A 20,659-nucleotide genomic window follows, 5' to 3' on the forward strand; every position below is an offset into this window, starting at 1 on the left:
AAACTTCAACTGCGTGAAACACACAGTAGTATGAAACTTCAACTGCGTGAAATACACAGCAGTATGAAAATTCGGCTGCGTGAAACACACAAACTTCACGCATGCGTGGAGTGTATGGAGTGTACGGGAGTGATTCACGCAATGGTGCGAATAGTCCCGGCCATAAAAATGTGGCCATCTCCCTTAGATTCCGAGATATTTATTGAAAACTGGTCAATAGTCAAAATTGGCTTATACCGATTTACCACTTCGCTACTGAATTTCATCAAAAATTTCAAAGAATTCCCCAATTCACTTGAATTTCCCTGATATCTATCAATTTCCATTAAATAATTGAACACAAATTCACAGATTTCATCAATCTCATCATCGAATTGTGAATTTCCAATTACGAAACTTCCTTAATATTTCAGGGTAACTGTTTTTTGATAAAAATTTCCAAGAAGTGAATCGAAAATTTCAGTCAACAATTTCTTACACCGCAGACAAAACTGCGCAGACGTAATGCTTTCAAAATTGACTCAAAAAATAGCGAATATTCAAATCGAATGCAGCAATTCCAATTGAATACTTGAACAAACCCAAGCGAATTACTTATCGCTGGAGAAATCATGACGCCCTTGAGCGACGTGTACGGTCTGTTCAGCAGGAACGACACCCCAATATTCTCGAAAGTATTCCCCTTAGATATCTTCGATCTAGTTGTGCTGTGTCTGACATCTCCAATGGAGATTCTCCACTGCGGGTGGCTATTGTAGTGTCTGACGAAAATCCCGGACTTTCCCTTTCCCGCGGATACTTCATTACTGGTGTACGTTGGCGCACCGATCTTTATAGTGCACCTGTGAGTATCATAAGGCCAGTGCGTGTAATTAGACTCGCAGGGGGCGACGAAGACTCTGGCCGGTCTACAACTGACTTTTCCGTCGTTGTTCAATGCGCAGAATGAATCGGGGATTGCCGACATTTCCGCATCTTTTCTATTTTTTTTTATAGAAGAGAAATCAATTCGTTGACATTCACATCAATTGTAATGATTATAATGATTAAGATTTGCTACTGTTATGAATAATTTATGGATTATTTTGAATTGAAGACCTAATTCAATGAATTTTTAAATGATTACTAATCAAAAGCCGATTCTGTTTTGCATGCTCACGGATTCAACGAATATATCTCGGGTTTCCATATTTCACTTGTCTTCACTCTCATGGATTCTATCCCATCGAAGTCACTCGGTTTCCACGTGAGAAATGAGTCAGTCCAGATCTATTAGTGAGTAAACAGTTATATTTTGTTTCTCAGGAGATTAAGGACAGAAAAATCTTGAAAGATACTCACGATATGCAGCCGAATATGTAATTCTAATTCAGCCCTTTCTTCGTCCTATCGAAAAGTTCGTATAGAAAATTTTAATGAAAAAATCTGGCGCTTTCTCCAATAAATTCTATTGAACTCTGTAACAATTTTATTGAAAATCCTATTTGCTTGTGCGCGAAATTGATCGAGCACTGCAATTCTCCCGTACGTTTTTAAATATATTTATTTTTATAGAAAAAATCTATAAATGTTGATTTTTTATGTAACTCATTCTGTCGGCATTTTTTCTCAAAGAATTCTTGGGCATGAATTTTCCTGGTTTTTTCCTTGAATTTTACCATGAGAATAAAATACAAATGCAGTGGAAAAACTTCGAAAATTTATGCCCATCAAAATATATTGAATTTTTTCAATCAAAATATCTCTTTGAAAATGTAATGGTAAAGTTGAATAATTTTCAATATAATTGACGCAAAAAACAAATAGAATTATAATCTGCCAGAATTCTTATAGTGAGGAAAGCGCTTGATCGACAAAATTTCTTACATAATCTGCGAACACCAGTCGCAAGATCATCTTGAACTCAGTTTTGTTTCCTTGAAGTGCGGGCCTGATATTGGAATCGTAATCACAGAACAAGTGTCTCTTCAACTGATACTCCGGGGAGGTGTCCTCGATGACCTTGCAGAAGGTGTCGGGCTCGTCTGCGGAGGCTAATCTACTGAGGTAGATTGTTAAGAGTGCGATTAACTTGAACAGTTTCATCATGTTGACTAATCCACTGAGGACACGACACTGACGAGGAAACTGAGGCTTGACGAAACTTATCGAACGCCCCTCGGAAATTTGATATTCTTTAAATATATTGGATGCATTCGACGCCCACTGAATGTCAACGATCTCTTGTATCCGCTAATTTTGTGGAACCAATTTGGATATTGTACACTTTTTTTCATATATTTTGTTATTGAAAAGAAGAAGTTTATGCGAAGCATAACGAATTGGAAATAAACTCCGTTTTGATGAATTTCCATTACTAAAGATGAAGAAATACGCGTGTAATATTATTCTGTGATATCATTTTAAGGGGCAACAAGATTCAGGATGGCCTGAGGAATATTTTCCAGCCCATTTTATTAAATTCCTCATGTTTTGTTTCCTTTTCATTTCTTCGATTCACGTGATTTGCAGATTATAAAAAAAATTACGTGCAGACCTCTACGATTCCGAATAAAAAATGGACGATGCCTGTGAATAATTCTGTATAATTATAAATTTTGGTAAATGCTCAATAAAGTAGAGTGAGGGACATAACAAAATAAATGAAACCAAAACTGAAGAGTAAGAGCCACCCAATGACGGTAACAACATTCTCCCAGTTGAAGTTGTTCGATTGAGAGTCCACTAGACCACTGTTGTCATCATCATCATCTTGGAGTAATGCCGATCCTTTAGTATCCATGATATTGATCGACAGTACTTGTCCAATTTTACTCGTGAGGACGACTGAGACTTGTGAGGCCAGCCACGCGGGCACTTCCCGTTTCCACTCTAGGAGTTTCTGGAGCCAGCAGGTTAACATCAATACCAACGACGAGAGGATGAGGGAGTTGTTGTAGAAGATCACTAAAAATTCCATAAATCAAGGGATTGAAAAATTCGTAGGGGAAATTGAAGAGATTCCTACGCGGAGAGAATTATTCAGTAAAAATTACGGAACAATTCACGTAATCCGCAATGGGGAATCGTTTTCCGGCTATTTTTACAGGAATGGAAGAGAACAAATCTGAAACGTTCAGTGAATTCTCAGGTTCATCACCGAACAAAGTACGAAATTGTCACGTAATTTTTCCCGAAGAAGTAAAATCTTACAGAAACTTGCCGACTTATTGTGTGTCGGACGGATGAGTCATTTTTACGGAACAGATCGTAGAATTTACGTGAGGATTGACACTTTTTATTGAATTTTACTTCGCTCCCAGAGTACGTTTCGAAACGTAATTTTTACGTCTTTTTTCTGGTAATTTTTATTGAATATTTCTCTCCGTGTACCTCCCTTTTCCCTACGCAAACTCACGGATATTGGGGACATCATTTCCAGTATTGGGAACGCTATAGTGAAGATGTCGAATGATTATCACATGGCCCAAGAGATTGAAACAGGATAACATGAGACGTTCAGTGGAGCCTGGTCTCAGCCAGAGGACAGTCAGAGTCACCACAGTGAGGACTGAATAAAAAATAATTTTCTCTTGAATAAAGTGCATTCACCAATGGCTCTGCTCCCTCTGTTCACTGAGAAGCAAAAATCGAGACAAAAGAGAGAAAACGAATGGTTACTTATCACCGGAGAGAAATAAACGCTCTTCAAAGCTGTTTGAGTCCTGCGCAACAGAACCGACACCGTGAACATCGGAAAAGTGGCATTTCCAGACAATTTAGATTTTTCTCTCGTTCGCCCCCTCCCGAGACGAGTGATCTTCCACTCCTCAGTTTCGTCGTGGCGTTTCATGGCAACGCCAGTCTCGTGGCTGAACGATATGTCCTCACCGGTGTAGGCCGACGCGCCCATCTGCAAGCTGCAGTTGTGAACATCCCAGGGCCAGTGAGTGTAATCGGAAACACAGGGTACCGTGTACTGAATTGTTGCACTGCAGGAAATGTAGCCGTCGTTCCACAGTTGGCATTGGGTGTCCGGGATTCCGGACATGTCCCCATCGCTTCTGTCATTCAAAGTCCAATTGATGAATGTGTCAGAGTGAGAAAGAAAATTATTTTTGCCAAATATGAATTTACTTGAGAGAAATATTTATCATTCTTTTTCAATATCACATTTCTCCGGTCGAGTCAGTACCAGGCAATCCTCATTAGGTTTCAATTATGACAATTATATTGCTCTAGGAGATGATTATGCCAGTTATGACCTTGAGTGAACTCTCTTAATAATTATCAACATTAAAAAAATTGAATTAAATTAAAATAAAATTAAATTAAATTAAAAAATTAATCGAAGTTCTTTCATCTAGACAATAAGAAATTTAGGGAAAATTAATAATCATTGAAGGAGTTCGTCCAAGATCATGTGCACATAGTCGTCCTCTAGAGCAACGTGATTGTCAGATTGTCACAATTGAAACCTGATCAGGCCTGCCTGAAAATAACTCGACTGGAGAAATATGATTTTGAAAAAATAAATACTTCTCTCAAGTAAATGATAATAAATACTTGGGGAAAATAATGTTTTCTCGGGGCGTTGGTTAATGTCACTTCATGCTGAAAGCCTTATGACTGAATTATAAATACTCACGGATTTAGCGAGTACAACTCCGGTATCCAGATTTCACTTCTCCTGACAACTATCATTTTTATATCATCATGCTCTTTTGGATTCCAAGTCAAGAAGGGATCCTCCCATCCCTGTCCAACACGGCGTATCAATATAAATCGATTCCGCGAGGGAACACGTAGGAAAAAATCGTACAGAAATTTTCTATACGGATTGCGTACAGAATTTCCATAGGATTTTCGTACATGATATTCAGATATTTCTGCACGGATATTTTTATACAAATTGTTTATACGATTTCTATAGGTTTGATCCTATATAACCCGCTGCCACATGTATAGAAATATTTCGGATGGAGTTGGGACATTTCTCTACGTTGTTCTCTGGAGCGTTTAGACATCTTTCGAATAACAACAAAAATTTGTGTCAAAATTTATGTATAGAAATAATTCGTATACACGGAGAGAAATATTCAGTAAAAATTACGGAACAATTCACGTAAATCGCAATGGGGAATCGTTTTCCGGCAATTTTTATAGGAATGGAAGAGAAGAAATCTGAAACGTTCAGTGAATTTTCAGGTTCATCATCGAACAAAGTACGAAATTGTCATGCAATTTTTTCCGAAGAAGTAAAGTCTTACAGAAACTTGCCGATTTATTGTGCCTTCAAAATCAAAAATCAACAATTCAACAACAATCAACAGTTTAACAATTTTTATGAAGCTGGTGAGTTATTTCTACGTTTCGTTCCGTTGATTTCTCAATCGTTGGGGAAAAATTACGGAACGACTTGTTATCACCGCAGCGGTGAGTCATCGGACGGATGATTAATTTTTACGGAGCAAATCGTAGAATTTACGTGGCGATTCGTACAGTTACAGTTCCGACTCCCCTTTTTATTCAATTTTATTTCGCTCGCGAAGTAATTGAATTTTTCTTTTTCTTTTTCTCTTTATTAAATTTTTCTCTCTGTGTATAAATATCCGAATATCATATACGGAAATCCTGCGGAATTTCTATACGCAATCCATATAGAAAATTTCTATACGATTTTTTCACACGTGAAGAGAAAATGAAATGAGACGACTTTAATTATCTCGATTTCCAAGAATTGTTTTCAGGTTTGCGTAAAACACTTACGACATAGGTATGGCTGTTCATCTCCATACTACCCCGGTGCATGTTCTACAGATTGGTAAGTTTAATAAATGAGAAAAACTCGGAAGATCACGGGAGAATGATTTAGTATACATACGAATTTGAAGTTTTCCGGGACGATCAGCGCGTGGACAACAGTCGTATTTTTGGCGCCATATCTAGGCCTGATTCCAGGATCATAATCGCAGAAGAGGTGCCTTTTGAGTTTGTAAAGGGGAGTTCCATTCTCAATGAGTTTGCAGTGTAATTCGGGAAAATCGTCATCGGTGGATGCAAATTCACTGACATAAATTACTACGAGGGCAATCAGCCTTAATGTGTTCATCATGTTAACTAGTTAACTACGAATAGACAACTGATGAGATCATAGGTGGTCCGAGACCACATCAAACGCCCCTCGCACGAAATTTGAGATTTTGGCTGTTTAGGCAATTGACGCCCCTTTCAATTTTTTTCCATCTACTGTTATCTCAATTCATCAATCAAATGGTTATCAATCGACTAAGTAATTCGTGAATGATTTCCTATCATTATTTCTGGTATTCATCACAACTGGATATCAATGGCGAATGGATGGAATTTTAAAAATGTGTGCAGCTCTCTAACGGATTCCGAATGACAAATGCAGTCCATTTCAGTCGCGAAGTTGTAAAACAGTTCAAGCCGACTCATATCCCAGTTGAGTTTTTGAGGAATATCTCCGAATGTAAGGAAGATGGCGAAATTTTCGTAATTGCATTTGTTGTAGCTCTCAATCCGCTCTAGAAAAAAGGTTTTAACAAAAAATTTTCTATCTCCCTTAGATTCCGAGATATTCATTGAAAACTGGCGAATAGTCAAAATTGACTTGAACCGTTTTACCACTTCGCTACTGATTTGTTCTGGAGAGGATAGCGGTGATTAATTCTCTTTAATTAGAACTTTCGGTAAGTCCTTAAGAAAGTAGAGCGAGAGACATAACGAAATAAATAAAACCAAAGCTGAACAGTAAGAGCCATCCAATAACAGTAACAACATTCTCCCAGTTGGATTTCTTCGGTTGAGAATCCACTAGACCACTGTTGTCATCAGCATCATCTTCGAGTAACGCCGATCCTTTAGGATCCATGGCATTGATCGACAGTACTTGTCCGACTTTACTCGTGAGGACGACTGAGACTTGTGAGGCCAGCCACACGGGCACTTCCCGTTTCCACTCTAGGAGTTTCTGGAGCCAGCAGCTTAATATCAATACCAACGACGAGAGGATGAGGGAGTTGTTGTAGAAGATCACTAAAAATTCCATAAATCAAGCGATTGAAAAATTCGTAGGGGAAATTTAAGAGATTCCTACATAGATGGGAGAGGGGTAAAATGGACCGTTTGTAATCATCAATGACTCGAGATCGGCAGAGTGAAATTCAACAATTTCTTTACCCATTTTGCAGGTATTTTTTCAGGCTTCAAAACGAGAGAAATTGATGATTCAAGGAGGTTCACTTTACCTCACCTTTCTCTGTGTAAACTCACGGATATTGGGGACATCATTTCCAGTATTAGGAACCCTATAGTGAATATGCCGAATGACCATCAGATGGCCCAAGAGGTTAAAACAGGATAACATGAGACGTTCAGTGGATCCTGGTCTCAGCCACAGGATAGTCAGAGTCACCACAGTCAAGACTGAATAAAAAATAATTTCCTCTTGAATAAAGTACATTGACAAATCGTTTCGCACCTACTCAGGAGCAAAAGGAGAGGCCAAAAAGAGAGAATGAATGGTTACTTATCACTGGAGAGACGAAAACACTCTTCAACGCTGTTTGTGTTCTCGTCAGCAGAACCGACACCATGAAAATAGGAAAAGTAGCATTGCTGGATAACTTGGATTTTTCTCGCCTTATTCCTACCACAGGGAAAGACATCTTCCAGTCCTCAGTGTCTCGATAAAGATTCATGACAATGCCATTTCCCCTTTTGAAGGATATTTCCTCATCGGAGTAGGCCCATGCACCCAGCTTTAGAGTGCAGTTGTGAACGTCCCAGGGCCAGTGAGTGTAATCAGGGACACAGGGTACGTCGTACTGAATTGATGGAATACAGCCCAGATGGCCAGTGTCCGTGAGTCTGCATGACGTCTCTGGAATTCCCGACATGTCACCATAGCTTCTGTTATTCAAAATCGAATCGATGAGTTTCTCGATCAAGTCCACAGATGAGGGTCAATTCATGTTGGAATATACTTATGAACGAATTGAGAATGCTCACGGATTTATCGAGTACACCTCCGGTATCCACACCTCCCTGCTTCTAACGTGCAAATCTTTGATTCCGTCATGCTCCTCCGGATCCCAAGTCAAGAAGGGATCCTGCCATTCCTATTTGACACAATGCTCATCGACATCAATCAATTCACCGAGTTAAGGCCCGAGTGGATTATCTGTCGAACGTGATCTTCGTTGTTTTTTTCATTTTGATAATGTGAAACGATCTCCAATTGTTATCCAATTTTACGTAGCCCAGGAGTTTCCAAAAATTATGATTGTACAATCAAAAAAACGATGAAAAAAAGCTGAGCATTTTCAAAGAGCGTTTTTGAATAATATTGGGAAATAAACCCAATAGGGAGGAAATTGCAAATCAATAATTAGATGTATCTAATGGCTGTTAGGTCGTCATGGGTCGCAGTAGTCAATGGCTGTCAGATCATTAGTTACCAGGCAGAGAGAAAAATTCAATAAAAATTACCAGAAAAAAAACGTAGAAATTACGTTTCGAAACGTAATCCGCGAACGAAGTAAAATTCAATAAAAAATGTGTCTGAACTGTAATTGTACGAATCGCCACGTAAATTCTACGATTTGTTCCGTAAAAATTAACCACCCGTCTGATGACTCACCGCTGTGGGGACAACAAGTCATTCCGTAATTTTTTCCCAACGATTGAGAAATTTTACAGAACGGAACGTAGAAGTAACTCAGCAGCTTCATAAAAATTGTTGAACGTTCAGGAATTTTTTATTTTGGAGGCACAATAAGTCGGCAAGTCTCTGTATTGATTTTACTTATTCGGGAAAAATTACGTAACAATTTCGTACTTGGTTCGGTGACGAACCTGAAAATTCACTGACCGCTTCAGATTTCTTCTCTTCCATTTCTATAAAAAATGCCGGAAAACAATTCCACATTGCGGATTACGTGAATTGTTCCGTAATTTTTACTGAACATTCCTCTCCGTGCATGATAAATTATCCATTCATTATTTCCTCTCTATCGGACTTCCTTCTCAATCTTGATGAAAATCGCTCTTTGAAAATGTTCAGTTTTTTCCATTTTTTTTATTGTACAAACATAATTAATTTTTAGGGACTCCTGCATGATGCAAAATCCAATGGAAATTGTGATATATTTTACATTATGAAGATGGAAAAATAATCGAGATAACGTTGGAAAGATAATCCACCCGGGCCTTAAGTTGAAATAAAATGAGTCGACTTGAATCTTCTCATATCCCTCGGAATTGGTTCTACTATTGTGTGCAATACTTACGATAAAGAGCCAGCTGTGCATCTCCATAGTTGCACTATCCTCGTTCTACAGACAGATAAATTCTAAAAAAGAGGATAACCCGCTGATTGAGAGAAAGAGAATTCATTGTACATACGAATGTAATTTTTCTCGGGATAATCGTAGTGTCGATAACAGTGTTGTTTTTGGATTCATGTCCAGGCCTGATTCCAGGGTCGTAATCGCAGAAGAGATGCCTCTTCAGCTTGTAAAGGGGAGTTCCATCCTCAATTATTTTGCAGTTGAATTCGAAAGAATTGTCTTCACCAGATACAAATTGAATTACGTAGATTACTATGAGCGTAGTCAGCCGTAGTGCCTTCATGATGTTAACTTAAGTGCAACTAGACAACTGATGGGAGCGTAGGTGGGCTGAGACCGTATCAGACGCCCCTCATTTGCAATTTGAGCTTGTAGATCTGTTTATGTAATTTACGCCCCACTCTCATTGATCAAATGTTATGGATAATTTCCAAAGAAATTGATATTTCCAGAAAAATTTATTGTAAAATAGCCAGGGATCAGCAAGAGCGCAGGGACGATAGGACTCATCTGCCGAGTTTCATTCAAAAGGTGCAATTAATCAAATATTCCTAAATTCTCAACAAAGTAGAGCAAGAGACATAACGAAATAAATAAAACCAAAGCTGAATAGTAAGAGCCATCCAATAACAGTAACAACATTCTCCCAGTTGGATTTCTTCGTCTGAGAATCGACTAGACCGCTGTTGTCATCAGCATCATCTTCGAGTAACGCCGTTCCTTTAGGATCCATGGCATTGATCGACAGTACTTGTCCGACTTTACTCGTGAGGACGACTGAGACTTGTGAGGCCAGCCACAGGGGCACTTCCCGTTTCCACTCTAGGAGTTTGTAGAGCCAGCAGGTTAACATCAATACCAACGACGAGAGGATGAGGGAGTTGTTGTAGAAGATCACTAAAAATTCCATAAATCAAGAGATTGAAAAATTCGTAGGGGAAATTTAAGAGATTCCTACATAGATGGGAGAGGGGTAAAATGGACCGTTTGTAGTCATCAATGACTCGAGATCAGCAGAGTGAAATTCAACAATTTCTTTATCCACTTTGCAGGTATTTTTTCAGGCTTCAAAACGAGAGAAATTGATGATTCAAGGAGGTTCACTTTACCTCACTTTTCTCTGTGTAAACTCACGGATATTGGGGACATCATTTCCAGTATTGGGTACGCTATAGTGAATATGCCGAATAACCACCATATGGCCCAAGAGATTAAAACAGGATAATATGAGACGTTCAGTGGATCCTGGTCTCAGCCACAGGATAGTCAGAGTCACCGCAGTCAAGACTGAATAAAAAATAATTTCCTCTTGAATAAAGTACATTGAAAAATCGTTTCGCACCTACTCAGGAGCAAACGGAGAGGCCAAAAAGAGAGAATGAATGGTTACTTATCACTGGAGAGACGAAAACACTCTTCAAAGCTGTTTGTGTCCTCGTCAGCAGAACCGACACCGCGAAACTTGGAAAAGTAGCATTACTAGATAACTTGGATTTCTCTTTTATTATCCCCATCATAGGGAGAGAGACCTTCCATTCTGCAATGCGTCGATAATGATCTATGACAATCCCAGTGTCACTGCCGAATACTATGTCCTCATCGGAGTAGGCCCATGCACCCATCTTCAGCGTGCAGTTATGAATGTCCCAAGGCCAGTGAGTGTAATCGGAAACACAGGGTATGATGTACTTCACTGATGCGACACACTGAACTTCACCGTCGTACGATAATTTGCAGTTTCCATCGGGAATTCCTGACATATCTCCACGGCTCCTATTATTATTTTTACGTCAATCAGATATATCAACGCATAAATCATGAATAAACTGATGCTCACGGATTGATAGTGTACAATTCTGGCGTCCAAATTTCGCTCCTTCTAACAGACAAAAATTTTATGCCATCGTGCTCTTGTGGAATCCAAGTTAAAAAGGGATCGTACACCTCCTGCGTTCAACAAAATTAAACGAAGAACACTCAGAGAAAAGAAGAAGAAGTTTATCAAGACCTATTTTGTCCCTGAGTTGCAAGACTACTACCATATCATCATTGTCATTTCATTTAAGAATTCATCTCACATAAAAATAATCTCGAACAACTAAATCTATTTTTGCAACAAAAATTTTTCATCGCAGAACAGTCTTCAAACGGTCAGGGCGAGACCCTATGATTTATTCACTGTTTTGGTCATTTTTAACTTACGATTTTTCTGGGTCAAACACGACTTGCTTAGGAAAAAATATATTGTTTACTCTCAGCGCAGACTAGCTCGACGTACTTGCATGCAGCCAAGATCAATCTGATAATAATGCAACTCTTCACTGAGAGAAAAACGACAAAGTTCTCAAACAAGTCTTACTTGTGCCAAGAAAATAGTTTTTTGAAAATTATCAAAAAAGGATTTTTTTGTGCCAAACATGCAGAGAGTGCGGTGGAATGAAAAATTTTTGTCGCAAAAGTGGATTTAGTAGTTGAAAAAAAATTGCATTCTCTGTACGCGCAAGAAATGTAATTTCTAGCACTACTCCTTAGTTATTCGATACTCCCATACGTACTTCGCTCCCGAAAAATCTTTGTTTTATGCGAAACAAGGGATAGTACTTTTTCGTTTCGGCTGTCTAATAATCACAGACCATAAATGAACCCTTAAATGAAACAATAATAATGATATGATAGCAATCTTGTAACTTAGGGATAAAATATTTGTTGATAAATTTCCCTCTACATGAGATATTTTCATCCTGAAAAGGCACCGTCTGGTGTGAATTATCCGCCTCTTGAGCCAAATATTTCGTTGCTGTCGAAAGCAGAACAATAATTCATGTTTGAGACTTTCAAATTCGAACCAAACAAATTCTTTTTTGTCAATTTTCAACTAGCGATTCTGTTGGCCTAAACAAGACTTGTTTGACAACGTGTTTGTTTTCCTCTCCGTGTTCGTTATCATTTTCATCAATATGAAAGACTCACGATAAAAATCCAGCTGTTCATCTCCATACTAGCACTCCACTTCCTCTGCAGACAGATAAATTTTGAAAATGAGGAAAACCCGGCAGTTGGCAGGCCAAGTATTCATTCTACCTACGAATTGCACGTATTTCGGAAAGATCGTGACTTCGACAGAAGTTGCATTTTTGGCACCATGTCCAGGCCTGATTGCCGGATCGTAATCACAGAAGAGGTGCCTTTTGAGCTTGTAAAGGGGCGTTCCATCCTCAATTATTTTGCAGTTGAATTCAAAAATATCTTCATCGGTGGATACAAATCCACTGACGTAAATGACTATGAGGGTAATCAGCCTCAATGCACTCATGATGTTAACTAGTTAACTGCGTCTAGAGAACTGATGGAAGCGTAGGTGGGCTGAGACCGTATAAAACGCCCCTCGCATGAAATTCGAGATTCTCAATATGTTTATGCAATTTACGCCCCTCCCAAGACCTTGTGTCCTTCCACCTACTTTATTATTCTAGTTCACAGATCAAGTAATTCATCAATAGTCCCTCGTCATCACAATTTTTCATCATTTTTTATTCATTCATAAGTTCAATAGTTGAAATGTGTAAATATCAATGTGTGAATAATTTCCAGTCGAATCGATATTCCAAAAACATTTATTATAATTAACTCGGTGTTTAACTTTAAATCTCAATGTTAAATCTAATGTTCGACTTCAAAATCCATTGTAACGATTCACAGGATGCGCTGGAGCCATCGGCAGTAGTACAGCAAGTAGAATAAAGTAAGTAATGGTGAAAATAATGAGAGCCAGCCACTCGAAGACGATCGCACACTCCTGCCAAGTTTTATTGGGTTTCGTCACCGAACGATCGTTCTCTCCGTCCTCGAGGGTCACCTCATTCTTCAATGTCCCTTCGCTATTCATAAGGCGACCAATCGGGGAATTAAGAACGGTAGAAGTCATGATTATCACTGCGGCCGGGGCTGGCGAGCTCAGGGAGTGAATTTTCCGGAGGAAACTCGTCAACACCAGGATGCAGGTGGAGAGTATCAGGGAGATTTCGTAGAAAATCACTGTTGGAGGAATAGACCTTTAACAAATTTTGGCCGCAATTTCTGAGCCACTTTTTAATTGAGTTGATTTATTTTTTATTTTTTATCATATCAAAATCTTTAATTTTTATCATATTTTAATTTCATAGGAATTTCAAGGAATTTCGTCATTAAAAATTCCAAATTTCAGGGAAAAATCAAAGAAAACTGCAAATCACAGGTTAATTATTCCATGAAAATTCATAGAAATCAGGAAAATTCAGGCAAATAGTTGGAGATTCCGCGTAATCTCCTCTAAAGGAAGGAAATGTCACTCTACGGAAAATTACTAGTCAACTGTCCATGAAATTTCAATTAGTTTCAACGCTGCAACTTCGGGAATAGCTCGGGACCCGCAGAGTCGAATTCAACGATTTTTATTTCACTTAGAACTTTTTTTCAACACGGAGAGAAATGTTCAGTAAAAATTACGGAACTCACAGTTCGCTCACCGATTACGGAATCGACTTAGAAAATTCAAGTGACGGTATCGTAATTTTTCCCAGGTGACTCAGATAAAAATTACGGAACGCCCTGAAAAAATTCCGTGACAGTTCCGTAAAATTTCCTACAACCACATTTTGCTCCGGAATTACGGAAAAGATATGTAATTTTTATTGAATATTTCCGTGAAGACTCGAAAATGAGATTTGACTCGTTCAAATCGCCGGAAATAGTGACAATTCAGGAAAATTAATTTTTCACTTACAAATTTTTGGGATGTTAGGACTGCCAGATGCAGGTAATGACCAGTGAAGGTCTAATACGAGGAGTATATGCGCGATGAAAGTCACACCGGAAATAGCTATCCTTTCTACTGATCGAGAGTCCAGCCAGAGGATCGTCAGAGTAATCATCATGATGACTAACGTCATAAAGCGAAAATAGAAGATGAGATCATTGTAAATTAGTATATTATGTTACAAGTCCATAAAGTTCTACTTTTCCACATGTACGTGGGCATTCAGCGCCCCTAAAGTGTTAGTTTTAGCGCCACTTGACGCACCAGTAGCACAATATAGCAATGTGTTACTCGTGCGTGCGAAAAGTTGTCCTTTACGCACTTGTGACACAATTACTATTTCATCCCTTGTGCTTTAAGTGAAATTTTACGTAAAATCCCACGTTCCACACATCACGATGGAAAATAGGGTTCGACACTCGTGGGAAAAGTGTTCTTTTACAGACCTTCTGGGGGTCAAAACGCTTTTGCGCACTCGTATCGAAATATAGTATTGTGTTACTAGTGCGTAAAGTTGCAGTTTTTCGCACACACGCGTAACACACTATTTTTTATAAAATAAAGTATTTATTCCACACGACGTGCGTAAAATGTTAATTTAAAAAAAAAGTGTGGAAAATCAACATTTTACGCACGTTGTGCGTAATAAATACTTTATTCTGCAAAAGATAGTGTGTGTTACGCGTTAAATGTTAATTTTCCACCCATTTTATTTTTTAAAAATTAGCATTTTACGCACGCTAAACCGCCCGGAAAAGTGAACTTTTCAGGCCGATGTTACAAAATAGTATATTTCAATACGAGTGCGTAATAGCGAATTGTGTCATCGGGCGATAAAAGTATTATCTGACGAATGTGACTTTATAGTCCGAGCTGAAGGCCAGGATTATAATCAAATGAGTCAGATATAGCATATTTCGATACGATTGCGGGAAAGTGTTTTTGGGCTCGTGGGGGCGGTTTATAGAAGGAGCCGAAGGCGAGTGATATAATCCCACGAGTCTAAAAACACTTTTCCCGCGAGTATCGAACCCTATTTTTCATCACAATGTGTGGGAAGTGGGGTTTTGCGTACGCGGAGCGTGCGTAAAATGTCACTTTACACACAGCGTGATGAAAATATATTTTATGTCACTGGGCCCGAAAACCGCAATCTAACCGAGCGAAGCAAGGTTATAATCGCGGTTTATCGAGCCTAGTGTCATAAAAGAATACTTTTCCCACAAGTGTTGAACCCTATTTTTCATCACAATGTGTGCAAAATTCCATTTTTCGCACAAGTGATGAAAAATACATTTCGATGCGAGTGAGCAAATCGCATATTTCGATACGAGTGCCTTCCACAGGTCAAAAAGCGCTTCTTCCACGAGTGTCGAACCCTATTTTTTATCACGTGTGGAAAGTGTCGTTTGGCGCACGGAAATTGTGCGTAAAACGTCACTTAACAAACAGTGACATGAAAAATTCTTTTGATGAATCAGATGAGGACAATTACCAACGGCAGGGGCAACATACGCCATGCCCCCTCTCATCGGATTTCTGGTCAATCCAACGTGCAGAAAGAACATATTGTCCCATGATCTATCGTACATCTCCGAGTAGCTCGTCAAATTGCTCATTTCCACATCCCACACACGATTTTCCCGGAGCTCGGCCATGTAAATCTTTGAAGAAATCGTTATTGAAACTAGGGTCTAATTGAATTGGTCTCTGTATGAGGTACTGAGCTGTTCACTCACGTATCCGAATGTCAAGTTGACGTTTGTTCCGTAATGAATCCAGGAGCCAAAGTGCAGAGTGCAGTTGTGTTTGTCATACGGCCAATTTGTGAAATCTGTTGGGCAGTGAGTCGTGAAGACTCTTGCTGCTGCACACTGGAGCTTTCCGTCTGACTGCAGGTGGCAGTCGGTGGACGGAAGTCCTGTCTGATCTTTTGCGAAGTCTCCTCTTTCAAATTCATGAAATTAACAAATTCATTCATTTGAACTTTTACTCATTAGGGGAAAAATAAATAGTTTTTAGTTGTCGGTAGGCAGTTTTTTATGGTTTCAAATGAGAGATGAGTCGTTCAAACGGCATCATAACTTTATGAAACTAATGGAATAATTACGAATTGAAGACTGTGAAGTCTGGAATCCATATGTCATCGCTCTTGACGTATGTCGTATTGACACCCTCGAAATCTGATGGAGTCCATGTGAGATGAATATCTTCCCAGTTCTGTATAAATAATCCTGTCATTCTTAAATCCACAAACAAGATGAATTTTACTCACCATAATCAACCACGTGTGGAAATCAAGTGTCCCTGAATGTTCATTCTACCAAGGGCGGATAAAATTCATTAGAAAATATTCACATCAATTGTAGGTAATTACTGAGAAAGTATTCACCATTTCGACTGACACAGGGAGGAGCGATACCTCAATGAAAACATTGTGATCCTTGCCCTTTGTCGGCAGAATATCCTTGTCATAATCACAGAAGAGATGTCTCTTGAGTCTCAGTGCAGGTGAATGTGACTCAATGTCCTTGCAGCCCAAGTGTGCGGAGGAGCATCTCCACAGGCTGATGGCCGTGACGATAAAAACAACTGTCTTATGCATCATTCAATTCGCGTGGCAAATAGCCGACTGACTCTCGTCATGGAGAACATTGACGCAGCTTTTTCAAACGCCCCCCAAATGTAATTTGAGCTTATCGTTGCGGTATCATTTGGTGTCAAGTTGTGAAGAAACGTAATCACTCGATAATAAAAAAAATAATTATTATCATTTATCAAGGTCTATCCTTTAAACAACTCTTCGACATTAAGAGCGATCAATGAAAATTTCGTTCAAGGAAATAAAGTCGAAAAAATAAATGATAAATCGGGGATTTCAAATTTCGAACGGTTTCCCGCGTGCGCGGGACCTTGTTGCTCATTCGTCGGGCGCAGTTTTTCCCCGGAATTACCAGACTGACAACGGAATGAAATAAGTTACTAGATTTTTATCAGTCTAGGGAGTTTTAAGGAAAATTGAGAATCATGAATTTGGGATTTCGAATGGTTTCGCGCGTGTGCAGAACCTTAAGGCTCATTGGTCACGCCAGTTTCCTCTAGAAAATCTCTAGATCGAGAATAAAACGAAATAAATTACTAGATTTTTGATCCTAGGAACGTTTAATTCAATATAGTTCACAGCATCACACAGATTTACGTGAAAATTCATTAAAAATTTCACTAAATAAAAAAGACTTAATAAGTAAAGAAAGAAATTGAATGAAAAAAAATCAGGAATCATGAATTTCAAATTTTGAATCTCCAGACTGGCAAAAGAATAAAATAAGTTACAAGATTTTTTGAATCCTAGACTTTTATTTAAAAAATTATGAATCCTGAATTTAAAATTTCGAATGGTTTCCCGCATTCACACAACCTCGCCGCCCATTGGTCGCGCGAGTTTCTCCCTAGAATCGCCAGACCGACAACAAAACAAAATGAATCACTAGATTCTTCGGTCCTAGGGACTTTTAATTGACAAAACCGACTCGGCCATCTAGATTCACGAATACATGGGATTAAAAAAAAAGCCGGGGCATGTGGTGGGGATGAAAAACGCGAGGGGATAATAGAAATTATCTCGCCGGTGTCTTAACATACCCCCCGAAAAATCATATTCACACGTAATACTTAATATCGCTGTTACGTGGTAGTTTATTTCCGTCTCGCGTGGGTGAAACGTACAACGGGGAGGACCGAGAGAAAAACTAAGACCGGTCTCAACTATTTTCGAACGGTTGATTCAACCACGCCGTCCGAATCTCAAGGGGCATTCCTTTTATTCTCGTTCCGACTCCCCCATAAGAAAGCAAGAGGTTAGTACGCGCAAAATTTTATTTGCACAGTAGAATAGAATACGTGGAGGGAGAGTGAAGCGTCTTCAATTGTCAATAGCTCGAGAACAGTAGAGTAAAATTGCTCGATTTGTTGCCATTTTCCAGTTTTTTTTAAGCTTCAAAATGAAACCTGCGGGCGATCAACAAACAAACCCCAACAAATGAGACTGTGTTATGGGCCTTATGGCTCAATGCGCCCGGAAATAACATGATACAGATTTTTATGGAACTCACAAAATTTCAAATTTTCATTTTTTTTTTATTTATTTGAAGATAAAAAGGAGATATATTTCAAGAATCAAAAAAATTTTTGATTCGGCGTAAAATTTGATTTGCACAGTAGAATAGAATAAAAGAAAATGAAACGAAAAAGAAAAGAACGTTAAAAGAAAATGGAACGTCTTCAATTGTCAATAAGTCAAGAACAGTAGAATGAAATTGCTCGATTTTTTTCATTTTACATCTTTGTTTAAGCTTCAAAATAAAACATGATTCGCTCAAAACGTACCGTTTTACAAAAATACCCTATTCACCTTTACTCTACATTTCGGAGCAATTTCAATCAACCCCGTGCCCTAGGACGTGTTGCGGACGGTCCATTTAAACTTATAGTGCTCCGAAAAAACGAACCTAAACAAAACCGATCAAAAGAGACAGTAACAAAGAGAGCCAGAGTTATGGGGTCCAACGCACCTGGAAATAACATGATGCAATAATATAGGTTTTCATCAAACTCAGATATTTCCAACTTTTTCATTTGAAAGATGAAAAGGAGATATATTCCAAGGATGAAAAAAAAAGTTTTTTCCGCGCAGAATTTTATTCGCAGTAGAATAGAATGTGTTAAAAGGGAAGGGAACGCCTTCAATTGTTAATAACTCAAGAACAGTAGAGTAAAATTATTCAATTTTTTGGACATGAAACCTGATGTATTCAAATTGTAGCATTTGTTTTAACAATATCGATCATTGCAGTCAGTTTTAATGCCGTCACCCTTACATTACATTTCGGAGCAACTCCGAAAAACATTCGAATTTATGGTGCTCCGAAAAAATGAATTTAATCAAAACCCAAAAAAGAGCCCAAAGCACCGGCAAAAGACATGATTAAGAAATCCAGATTTTCATAAAACTAAAACATTTCCAACTTTTTCATTTGAAATATAAGAAGAATGGTTATTTCCAGAATAGATAAAGAGAACTGTTGATAATCTATGGAAAGGGGAGATAAAACGAAATTTCGTAAATCATCAATATCTCCTGTGCGATTTTCATGAATTAAATTCTATTGTGAAACTTGACAAAATGTTCAAAACCTGACCATTGACAATCAAAAATACTTTATTCAACTTTTTTTGAATCTAAAAACCATTATACTATCTCATAACCATACTATTGATAAATGAAAAAGGTCTCTCATAATATCATTATCACAGACATCGTCGGAAATTAAAAAATCATGAACCCTATTTTACTATCACATAAACGGTAAATGTAAACATCAACTTCTAATCACCTTCATAATTAATAACGAAGCCAAAACGACTCTTCGTTATCAAATTTGAGGTCATTGACAGAAAAACTTGAATTCTGATTACTTTTTAATTAATAATTAAACTGAATTGATTTTTCATTACAAAATCAATGAATGGGACTCAGTAATGCCTCCAGTAAAACCCATTTAATTAATTAAATTAATTAAATTCCATCAATTAATTAACAAACAATTGAACAAAAACTTCGTCCCACACATACTCAACAAATAAACTCCAAATTGAACGATTACAAAGCCTCCATTCGGCACAAAATCCATTTTAAAAAAATTAAAAAACCCTGCAAAAACCGCGAGTAGGGGACGCGCAGCGGAGNGGGGGGGGGGGGGGGTAGAAGGGGAAAGCAGTGTCTCCGTACCTCGTCGACCAGCAAATCGTGTGTCAGACTCGTGGCAGAGGGGTCAGTGCGAGGGAAAGAACGACGAACGGTTTAACATTGGGCTTGGCGGGTACGTGTTCTTTCTAAAAAAAAAAAAATTCTCATCTCAATTCAATCGTCCCGATAATCGAGTCCTCTCCACAACCCCATCCCCAGGGTGGGACGTGTGCCCCCTTGTCACGTTGTTCAGAATCGTGTACACCCATCACTGGCATACGTGCATTTAAAGAGACGCCGTTACAATCTTTTTTTTTTTTTCATTTATTCTCTAAGCTGATCACATGATTGGGGAATTTGTTTGATAATCACGTTTGAAGTATTGTGTGTCACGGTGTTTTTGGTTTTTTTTTTCTGCTGAAAGGTGAACGAGTTATTCGAGGTGATTAATTAAAATTATTGTAATACGAGGATGAACGACATGGAGGCTTATGGTGACGGCTACATGGAGCCCGAGGAGGAGTGGGAACGTGAGGGTCTACTCGATCCAGCATGGGAGAAACAACAGAAAAAAGTGAGTGATTTTTTCATTAATTATTGAACCGGCATTCCTTCTTGCAAGTGATTCAAATTATTTTGTGAAATTCAACTCGAATTGTTTATGGTTCTCGTATGGACGACCTTGACGCACGCGTGCCGTTGTTTTTACACGTTGTCAGGAGGGGGTGAAGAGGGGGATGGAGGGGGGGGGGGGGGAAAATTCAA

At 38.6% G+C, this 20,659-nt stretch overlaps 5 protein-coding genes across 8 annotated transcripts in view; 1 reads left to right on the plus strand and 4 right to left on the minus strand.

Moving 5' to 3' along the window:
- The window catches only part of LOC107036275 (acetylcholine receptor subunit beta), a 6,744-nt gene extending 4,848 nt beyond the window's left edge, over window positions 1-1,896 (minus strand). The window contains exons 1-4 of the mRNA XM_015254094.1: window positions 1,867-1,896; window positions 1,342-1,386; window positions 1,160-1,269; window positions 595-980 (exon numbers count right to left, since the gene is read on the minus strand). Coding sequence (XP_015109580.1) covers window positions 595-980; window positions 1,160-1,269; window positions 1,342-1,386; window positions 1,867-1,896 — 571 coding nt within the window. The remainder of the gene's footprint in view (window positions 1-594; window positions 981-1,159; window positions 1,270-1,341; window positions 1,387-1,866) is intronic.
- Window positions 1,897-2,385: 489 nt separating this feature from the next.
- LOC107036276 (neuronal acetylcholine receptor subunit beta-3) lies at window positions 2,386-6,485 on the minus strand. 2 transcript variants are annotated; one of them, XM_015254096.1, is made up of 6 exons: window positions 5,864-6,485; window positions 5,749-5,793; window positions 4,628-4,737; window positions 3,661-4,040; window positions 3,398-3,550; window positions 2,386-2,946 (listed from the first exon to the last, which is right to left on the minus strand). In XM_015254096.1, exons 1-6 carry the CDS (start codon window positions 6,092-6,094, stop codon window positions 2,609-2,611), a joined length of 1,257 nt encoding a protein of 418 aa, XP_015109582.1. In that variant the 5' UTR covers window positions 6,095-6,485; the 3' UTR covers window positions 2,386-2,608. The 2 variants fall into 2 exon arrangements, with proteins under 2 accessions (XP_015109582.1, XP_015109581.1); XM_015254095.1 differs by having other exon boundaries at window positions 3,661-4,043.
- Window positions 6,486-6,657: 172 nt separating this feature from the next.
- LOC107036278 (acetylcholine receptor subunit beta) lies at window positions 6,658-9,743 on the minus strand. The gene is made up of 6 exons (XM_015254097.1): window positions 9,409-9,743; window positions 9,294-9,338; window positions 8,014-8,123; window positions 7,532-7,914; window positions 7,276-7,428; window positions 6,658-7,038 (listed from the first exon to the last, which is right to left on the minus strand). The coding sequence occupies exons 1-6, from the start codon at window positions 9,634-9,636 to the stop codon at window positions 6,701-6,703; spliced, it is 1,257 nt and encodes a 418-aa protein (XP_015109583.1). The 5' UTR covers window positions 9,637-9,743; the 3' UTR covers window positions 6,658-6,700.
- A 49-nt stretch (window positions 9,744-9,792) lies between these two features.
- On the minus strand, window positions 9,793-16,779 carry LOC107036256. Its single transcript, XM_029125980.1, has 13 exons — window positions 16,541-16,779; window positions 16,424-16,468; window positions 16,259-16,368; window positions 15,888-16,095; window positions 15,644-15,812; window positions 14,116-14,271; window positions 13,044-13,388; window positions 12,439-12,680; window positions 12,324-12,368; window positions 11,191-11,300; window positions 10,744-11,126; window positions 10,488-10,640; window positions 9,793-10,250 (listed from the first exon to the last, which is right to left on the minus strand). The coding sequence occupies exons 1-13, from the start codon at window positions 16,754-16,756 to the stop codon at window positions 9,913-9,915; spliced, it is 2,520 nt and encodes an 839-aa protein (XP_028981813.1). The 5' UTR covers window positions 16,757-16,779; the 3' UTR covers window positions 9,793-9,912.
- A 973-nt stretch (window positions 16,780-17,752) lies between these two features.
- LOC107036279 (alpha-actinin, sarcomeric) overlaps window positions 17,753-20,659 on the plus strand; it is a 17,763-nt gene continuing 14,856 nt past the window's right edge. For 2 of the 3 annotated variants that reach the window (XM_015254098.1, XM_015254099.1), the window contains exons 1-2: window positions 19,939-20,027; window positions 20,319-20,468. In XM_015254098.1, coding sequence (XP_015109584.1) covers window positions 20,367-20,468 — 102 coding nt within the window. In that variant the 5' untranslated portion in view covers window positions 19,939-20,027; window positions 20,319-20,366. Of the gene's footprint in view, window positions 18,006-19,938; window positions 20,028-20,318; window positions 20,469-20,659 lie in introns of those variants that run through there. The other variant, XM_015254101.1, reaches the window with a different exon arrangement.

The sequence above is a fragment of the Diachasma alloeum genome, unplaced genomic scaffold (assembly GCF_001412515.2).
Source record: "Diachasma alloeum isolate Michigan unplaced genomic scaffold, Dall2.0 Dall_scaffold_00208, whole genome shotgun sequence".
Taxonomy (NCBI): domain Eukaryota; kingdom Metazoa; phylum Arthropoda; class Insecta; order Hymenoptera; family Braconidae; genus Diachasma; species Diachasma alloeum.

Bases quoted from the DNA above. Each gene is read 5' to 3' on its own strand.
- LOC107036276 (XM_015254095.1), bottom strand. From the start codon at position 6,094: ATGATGAACACATTAAGGCTGATTGCCCTCGTAGTAATTTATGTCAGT. The intron at 5,794-5,863 runs GTATGTATACTA...ACCAATCTGTAG, and splicing joins TCCCGGAAAACTTCAAATTC to AACATGCACCGGGGTAGTAT. The intron at 4,738-5,748 runs GTAAGTGTTTTA...CGTGTTGGACAG, and splicing joins TGAACAGCCATACCTATGTC to GGATGGGAGGATCCCTTCTT.
- LOC107036278 (XM_015254097.1), bottom strand. From the start codon at position 9,636: ATGAAGGCACTACGGCTGACTACGCTCATAGTAATCTACGTAATTCAA. The intron at 9,339-9,408 runs GTATGTACAATG...ATCTGTCTGTAG, and splicing joins TCCCGAGAAAAATTACATTC to AACGAGGATAGTGCAACTAT. The intron at 7,039-7,275 runs GTGAGTTTACAC...TGGAATTTTTAG, and splicing joins AAATGATGTCCCCAATATCC to TGATCTTCTACAACAACTCC.
- LOC107036256 (XM_029125980.1), bottom strand. From the start codon at position 16,756: ATGATGCATAAGACAGTTGTTTTTATCGTCACGGCCATCAGCCTGTGG. The intron at 15,813-15,887 runs GTGAGTGAACAG...ATTTCTTCAAAG, and splicing joins TCAACTTGACATTCGGATAC to ATTTACATGGCCGAGCTCCG. The intron at 14,272-15,643 runs GTAATTGTCCTC...TTATGACGTTAG, and splicing joins GTATGTTGCCCCTGCCGTTG to TCATCATGATGATTACTCTG.